Below are 7,957 nucleotides of genomic sequence, written 5' to 3' on the forward strand. Positions count from 1 at the left end.
CACTAAGTCTCCCTTTTATCAATTGGAAAAAAAATATTATCAAAATTTGAATATAAAAATTTAATTAATAATTTTGCATCTCAAAAAATTAAAAATTAAATTTTACATAAAAATTTATTTTAAATTAATATTTTATTTTTTTAAAAAAAAATAAACCAACCATCGGTCAAAGTCCGAATGAAAAAGAGTAAGAGAAAATTTATTTTTTTAAAAAATTATTAAAGTCTAAATATATATATATATATATTTTTTTTTTTTGCTTAGAACCTCATGAAATCTTGAGACAATCCTGTTGTTGAACCATTGAACCGGTATTTCTAAACCATCTAACCATCAATTTCGATCCATGATCTGGTCTACCAATGGCATTGGAAGTTCTCTCCCATAATATTTCATCAATGCCACATCAAATTAAAAAACTTTACTCATCTCTCACCAATGGCGGAGCCTGAAGGGCAGACCTACTTGGACTAATCTACCCAGGCTAGTGGCCTCGGGCTGGCATTCTCTATTTCTCCTCTATAAGATCACGATCTAAACTACAACACCCAGTCATCCCTCCTGTCCAGTTTAACCGTGATTTACTCTCTCTGGATATCTATGTGACCGAACCTAGGGGACCGTTAAGGTGACGGTTCCACCTTTTTACAACGATCTAAACTACAACCCCAGTAGATCAACCATTGGCTCCACCCTCACACTCTACTATCCAAAATACGTCTCAACCCTTTATGATTTCACATTTTCGTACAAAAATTACAACCTCTCGTTAATTCCTTTACCATTTTTTAAAACAAAAATTACAATTAAAAATAATTTTATAACTCCTTTACCATTTTTTAACAAAAATTACAATTAAAAATAATTTTAATTTAAAAAAAAAAAGGAAAACGAACGAAAAGCCGCTCCCTAAAGCAAATGAGCTCTGATGGACAGTTACTTAGATGTGTTGTGGCCGGCTGTTGACCTGATTATTATCACCTAGTTGTCAAAATAAAAATAATAATATATAAATTTTTAAGATAAGATGGTCATAACAATACGTTAAAAAAGAATAATGGTTACGTTATTTATGACTCCCTTTTAAAGTTTACATTTATTTATTTTTATTTTAACGCTTAACTATAAAAATTTACAATAATTTTTTTATTAAAAATATATAGATCAAGTTTTTATAAACTATGATTTATAGAATTGAGTTTGGATTTTTTTTTTTTTTGTTTATATAAACTTCATTGTAAGAATTTAGACTTTTAAAATTTTAATAAATTTTTATGAAAATCTGAATTTTATAGAACTAAAAATCATTTTTATTAAAAAAGTATTATAGTTTCTATATATAGAACTTTATTATTAAAAGTGGGCTTTACAAATTGTTACTATATAAATTTAATTTCATAAAATTCAAAATTTTGATTTATAAGTAGGACATACAACTACCTAATTTGAGACTGATAATTTTTTAAGTTGGCAACAGATACCTTCTAATTAATCCTCAATTTAATTTTATAAAAATTTTCTACTAACTATTCAGAGATAAAGTAGAAAGTACTGATGGCCTATCAGTCAAACATTTTGAGTCAATCGTCTACTTAAAAAAATTTATATATTTAAAACTCAATCCTTAAATATTTAAGAAATTGAGAAGGCATACTAAGGGAAAGTAAGAGTATATTAAATTTTAACTCCATCAAGGAAGGGGCAAGGATCCTCTGGTCTAAGATCCCTGGACCACCCCTGGTCCCTTGTTCATTCATTGATTGGATGAACTGGATCCCACCTGTTTAATAGGTGGAGTTCAATTCATCCACTCAATGAATGAAAAAAGCCTCTTTTAGTTCAGAATTTTCTGGATCAGAAGATCTTTGTTCCCAAGGAAGAGTACACATGGCCATTTTTATTATTCATTAGAGAGCTATAAATATAGAATTGCAACTCTTGCAAATAAAGAGTATAAAACACAATTAAACAATGTGAAAAACTTTGAGTCCCAAAACTAGATAGCCGTGAACTCTGATGTTGTTCAAGTTTTTGAATAAGAAATGGAAGTTTAACCCAGAAATAATATATTTTTATTTCTTCCCTCTTATGTGTTTTGATGCTCATATAGAATTTCTTCCAAAGAGATTCTGTCTACAATGACAAATCACTAGCCATCTTCTGCACCAAAATCTGGCTCATGAGGCTTGGGCAATGGCACTATGTTCATGGCACTGATACTCCGCTTCCTATAAACTCCTTTAAGCATGTTGGCTGCGAACCGAGAGGCGTAGATGGCTGCACCAAGACTGGGAGCACCAAAGCCGACCATCTCAGCCATTTCCTCCCTCCGCCGGAGCTCGGCCGCCTTCCTCTTCGAGTAGCGCCTCCATGCAGCTTGGATGAAGCAGGCTGCCCATGTCCTCCACTGCTGCGAGTAGAATCTGAAGGTGTGCTGCAGCTGCCTGCTGTGGAGCCTCCTGAACTGGCCTGCCACAAACTTCAGTTCATCTGCAATCAATGCAAAGGCTTCTACCTCTGACAAGGCTCTCACAGTCCTGGTGGAGGATGGAAGGCTGGATCCGGACTTGGGATCCAAAGCCCACGTCAACAGCTCTTCGCCGCAGAAGTCACCTTCCTTCAGTATGCTCCTGTTGAAGAACCCACTTCTGCCACCATCTGTGGTCACACTCTCCAATCGGCCACGGATTATGAAGAGCATTTCGTCAACTGGATCGCCTTCTCTTGCGACGTAGGTCCACTCTGTGTATAGACTTGGTTTGAGCCTTTCACATATCGCCTCGAGCAGCCTCTCGTCCATGTTGGCAAACAGAGTCACCTGAGGATGAGCAAGAGCGAGGTGATCTAGCAAGTTTACGGGAAGCCATTGGAACAGACAAACAGGCTACGTACCCTTCTGACCAAACCTAAACAAAGATGGCGCTTGATGTCTCGTCTAAGGTCCTTGGGTAGATTTTGAACTAAGCTCTCTTCATCTACTCCTCTTGTCTCTAACCATTTGTATTGGTCGTACCTCCGAACACGCTCTCGGAGTTCTTGTGGCAACAAGCGATGGTGCATCCACTGCTCTGAATCGCGCCTTTTCAATCTCATCTCTTCGAGTCTTAGTGTCAGTGACTGAAGAAAAGTCTGCAGCAATGAAGAAGGTAAACATCAAAGTACATCAAAGCTAATTTTTAAGAGAAAGATGTTAAAGGTGATCAATAATTAAGAAGAAGATTGACCATTTAAGTTACCTGCATATTTCCAATTAGTAGTGAAAAGAGAATAAGTCCAAATATAGCAAGGGATATGGAGAATATGACCTCTCCTGGATAAGTGCTTGTTATAAGACCTTGGCCAAGGGTACTGTTGCAGGCATATGATGTTAGTAAATGGAATTAGCAAAATCAATTCAGCTTGTTTTTATAGTTTTGAGACATCATAATACACAAAGTGCAGGAATGGAGGCAATCCACACTAGATAACTGGAGCTTCTAGATAGGGTGCATGGCAGCTGGGTGAATTGAAAGTAAAAGAGAGAATGAAGAAAGGAAACTGATTCATCAGTTTTAGTTTCTAGATTCAACTTAGAGTGTCTTAAGGCATGAAAAGGGGAGTTGGAATCACAAAAAATTTAACCACTCATATCTCAATGTTTGTTTATTAAACTATGCAAGTTATGAAAGCTTTAAACTGAATTATTAGCGATATTGAGGTGATGGCATCGATCAACTTGTGAATATAATTCAGCATGGCATTGTCAGTTCATTACCTACCAGTCATGAGAAAAGAAAAGATGCCCACCTAAGGTTTTGCAAGCCCCAACATAAGCAATAGCAAAGTTTGGAGATGGAGTAAGTGGACGAAACAATTCCGGATGTTAAACACTGTGTGTAAATTCCAAAGTTGAATTCTGCATTGTCATCTGATACTGAGCAGTGCTGATCAAGGGCTGTCTTGCTGGCATTGAGCCATAGATCATAGCCATCAAGATATTCATTGCCACAATACAAATAGTTCACGTCACATCCTTCAAACATCTTGCAAGCTGTTTGCCAGCAGTCATTTTCACGGTTTACTGATAATAAGTACCAGAAAGCACCAACTACCTGCAAATTGACAAAAACATTAAAAGTGGAATATAAGCAGAATTCATGCATAGTTGATTAGTACCAAGTGAGGCTGCTGTTCAATAAGGAAATATTACAATCATGTTTAGATGACAAACAATAATTCAGAGAATGATCCTGAGAAGTTACACAGATAGAAGAGCAAATGATAGACTTGCCAAATATAACCACAAAGAAGTTCGATGAAATGGAATTAGTTACTTACATGACCAGCAAGCATATACCATAGTAGATAATACACTGCACCAGCCCAAGCAGTTTCAGCAAAGATGCCAGCAGTTCTTTTCAATTCTGTTGTCAAAGGAAAAGTTCTAACCATCCTTGGTATATACTGAAATGTGATGATGAATAATAATGAATTCTTTATATCTAATGAACTCGAATTCTTTGAACCATTAAGGTAACTCCAAACCACAATCTGAAAAATTGTCAATAGATTAGCACTGTAAATCCTTGGCACAATCAGAATTTAAATGTAAAAACACGACAATTAAACTGGTTAAAATGATAATTGGGTAATTAAACACAATAATAAGATGACCGGGTAAATTGGAGTGTAGCTATCATGTCTGAGTTATTACATAGAACACTAAAACAAGTTATAAGTTATAACAACAGATTTGATATTAACAATTTGTTCTTTAAGTGTGGCATATTGGGACATAATGACATCACAGAAGTGGGAGTCAACTTCAATGTGTTTAGTAAGCATGTTCATGAAACACCAGATTATTTGCAATGCAGATAGTTGTCCAACTGTCATAATGTGTATTAATTAATTTAGTGTTATTAAAATCATGATCATCAAGAACGGTCTTAATCCACATAATTTCACAAAGGGTGTGTATCATTTCTCAGTACTCAGCTGCAACACCGGATCTTGTTACAACATTTTGCTTCAAGTTTTGTTATGTTATCAAGCTGCTTCAACATATGTATAAAAACATGTAGTGCACATTCTATCAATCATAGGCCTTTCATAATCAACATTACAAGAAACATCAATATCTAGATATCCATATTTACAAAAATTCTTTCCCTGGAGATTCCCTAATATATTGTACACTTTTGGATTTTTGCATGAATTGATTTACAACTCAACTGCAAATGATAAATTTAGTAACTGTGACAACACCAAATGCAAATGATATAACTAGAAGCTGTAAGATGAATTTTTCTATAATTGTTCAGTAACAAGAGGAATCTTCAAAGTCATTATCTTTTGGTCACATATTATATTGTTGTACTATTGGAATTTTTGCATATTTAGATCCGAGCATGTTGATTCTCTTTTAGGAGGTTCTTGTAAAGGAAATTCATTACATAAGGAAATAGCGTGGTCTTGCAAATAATGAAATCCACTATTACTGACATAGGACCGTGACCCCATCTATCAAAGTGAACTAGGATAAAGGGAGATGGAACATATTTATGAGACTAGGAGTAAATGATAAACTAATATTTACCAAATTCAAACGCTTCATAGTGAAACATAGTTAGTGAGTGTGGACGAGGGGGACCTACACTATAGTTTTCAAAAAATATACTCCCCTGATTAATAAGTAACATCTGAGGCTGCTCTTGCCTTGTATCTCAATTTTTAGAATAAAACTGGGAAGGTAATACTTAAGATGTAATTAGAAGATTCAGATTTTGGACTTGTATAACATACTATTGTCTTTGAGAAACAAGAGACAAACTATAAAAGCATCAGTTCTTCAAACCTGAGGAAGTGGTAACACCGCAAGAAAATCAATGATGAAGTAGCATTGTAAGTATTGAAACGCTATCTGCGTAGGGTCGATCACAAGCTCGCCTCTACCAAAAACACGGGATGAAGGAGCAATGTAAGCAGTGCGAAACTGAATAGCCATACGAATGAGATAGAAGGCATCGACAAGTGTCCGCAATGCTGTAGATCTAGTTGCTAAATGGTGGTCTATACCAAGGCAGCTGGATTCTGGGTCAGTTATAGGGAGATAGAAGAACAATGGATCTACTGCTACAGCTAGAAAGCATGATGCCACAAATATATTGTTCATTTTAAGGAGAAATGGATCTTGAGGATTAAATATTTTTTTCTCTGATGTCTTGAGATCTTCAGAGAAAACTGCTCTAGAAACACCAGATCGGAGGGAACGGCCGATTGATATTAGCCCTTCTGATCCCCTCATCACTCCTTTCTTAAAAGATTTAGAAGGATTATGAGACTTTTGACCAAGTCCCTGAATGTGAAACCCACATTTGTTCATTCTGTCTGCTTCAGAGGCAAATGATACCCTTGGACTTGACTCCTCCAACCTACAACACAATTAACACATGTAGCATGCGCCAAAAATATCTATAGTATTTTCTGATCCAAAAAAGAACTCGAATGAAAGTTAAATAATCACACCTTACAAATTTCTCCTTCTGGCCTTCAATGTATTGTGATTTGTAACCACAGTCGAACATTTTTGTTTTGATATCATCCCCTGAAAATTGCAATAGATAGGAAGTTGATAGCCAAAGGTGAGACACAAGGAAATAAAGCAGCAATCAAATAAGTACTACAAACTACAAAGTGAGTATTACTTGCAATCTCGCTTTTTGATTTCCCAAATTTACCTCGCTAGTATTCCAACACTTGCAAGCCCAGCATTATGATAACAGTATACAATTTATATTCAACTCTCAAAGAGAAACAAACTGACATCCAAATATGGAGACAAAATCATACAAATCAAGTCTAAACAAATTTAGATACACTAAATCAACACCTGCAGGCACATGAAACATGTATCACTGGTGTTCATTTTGCTTTTTGAGTTGCTTTTCCTCCCCCTCCCCCTCCCCCTCCCCCTCCCCCTCCTATCTTTCCAACCAAGTAAATCCAACCTGAGTCTGAGGTCATCATTTGCTTTTGAAGCAAGGTTCCTTCAAATCTCAGGCTAAGGAATTCAAACTCTAGGTTATACTCTCAATCATTTTAGCATAGCGACAATTAACAAATCCAACAAGATATAAACTTCTCTCTCGCCTCATCCAGAGACTCGGACGAGAAACCTGAAGCTTTGGGTTATATGCACGGAGATGAAATGGCAATATAGTTGTGTTCTTGGAAAGTAACAAGTGGTTTTTCTAAGAACTTTTTAATATTAAGCTTGAGCCCGATCCGTGCCCGGACTGCAATCATCGACGCCACTATTCTGACCTCATCGCCGCTCTTCAAAATTTCATCTTTCCTCTTCTTTACAGCAAAATCTATCACCATCCAAGAATGCTCACAGGAGAACAATCATGGAATGCATCTTCATCAACGGAAATGCTACATTTCCGTCAAACTCTAATGCTCGCAAAATTTCATCCCTGCTTGGGATCAGAACACGACCGAAAAGGACACGGAGCAGAAATCAAAACCGACAGCAGAGGAAAAGAAAAAGCAACCTATTCCTTTGCCGTAGGAGAACAAATCGACTTTGCAGCCGGGGAAAATCGAAGAGAAGCAAATCGATTCCCTAGGGATCGCTGGCCGCCGGCGACGGAGGAAGAGAAGAAGCGAGGAAATTGAATGGTTCGTTAAGGATTTTAAATGAGTGCGTGAGAGTTGAAATCGGGTTGTCCACGGCCATTTACCCGATTAATCATAATTAGTCGAGCAATTATTTAGGTGCAAACTTTCTTTTAAAAAACGTCAAAGCACCGCCAGCCAAAGTACATTTCTCATATAAAAAAAAAATCTTTATTTTAACATTATTATAGATTTAAATTACTTTTTATTTATCAAAATTATGGGGCGTTTGATTCTTTCTTAGGAATAGGAATCGAAATAGAATCATAATATTATAAAATGAGTATGAGTATGA

At 36.1% G+C, this 7,957-nt stretch overlaps 1 protein-coding gene across 1 annotated transcript; it reads right to left on the reverse strand.

Moving 5' to 3' along the window:
- Positions 1-2,078: 2,078 nt before the first annotated feature.
- LOC121995910 (probable cyclic nucleotide-gated ion channel 5) lies at positions 2,079-7,663 on the reverse strand. The gene is made up of 8 exons (XM_042549688.1): positions 7,539-7,663; positions 6,508-6,586; positions 5,837-6,413; positions 4,318-4,530; positions 3,787-4,091; positions 3,237-3,348; positions 2,893-3,129; positions 2,079-2,818 (listed from the first exon to the last, which is right to left on the reverse strand). Exons 2-8 carry the CDS (start codon positions 6,564-6,566, stop codon positions 2,150-2,152), a joined length of 2,172 nt encoding a protein of 723 aa, XP_042405622.1. The 5' UTR covers positions 6,567-6,586; positions 7,539-7,663; the 3' UTR covers positions 2,079-2,149.
- Between the last annotated feature and the right edge of the window lie 294 nt (positions 7,664-7,957).

The sequence above is a fragment of the Zingiber officinale genome, chromosome 6A (genome assembly GCF_018446385.1).
Source record: "Zingiber officinale cultivar Zhangliang chromosome 6A, Zo_v1.1, whole genome shotgun sequence".
NCBI classification, from domain to species: domain Eukaryota; kingdom Viridiplantae; phylum Streptophyta; class Magnoliopsida; order Zingiberales; family Zingiberaceae; genus Zingiber; species Zingiber officinale.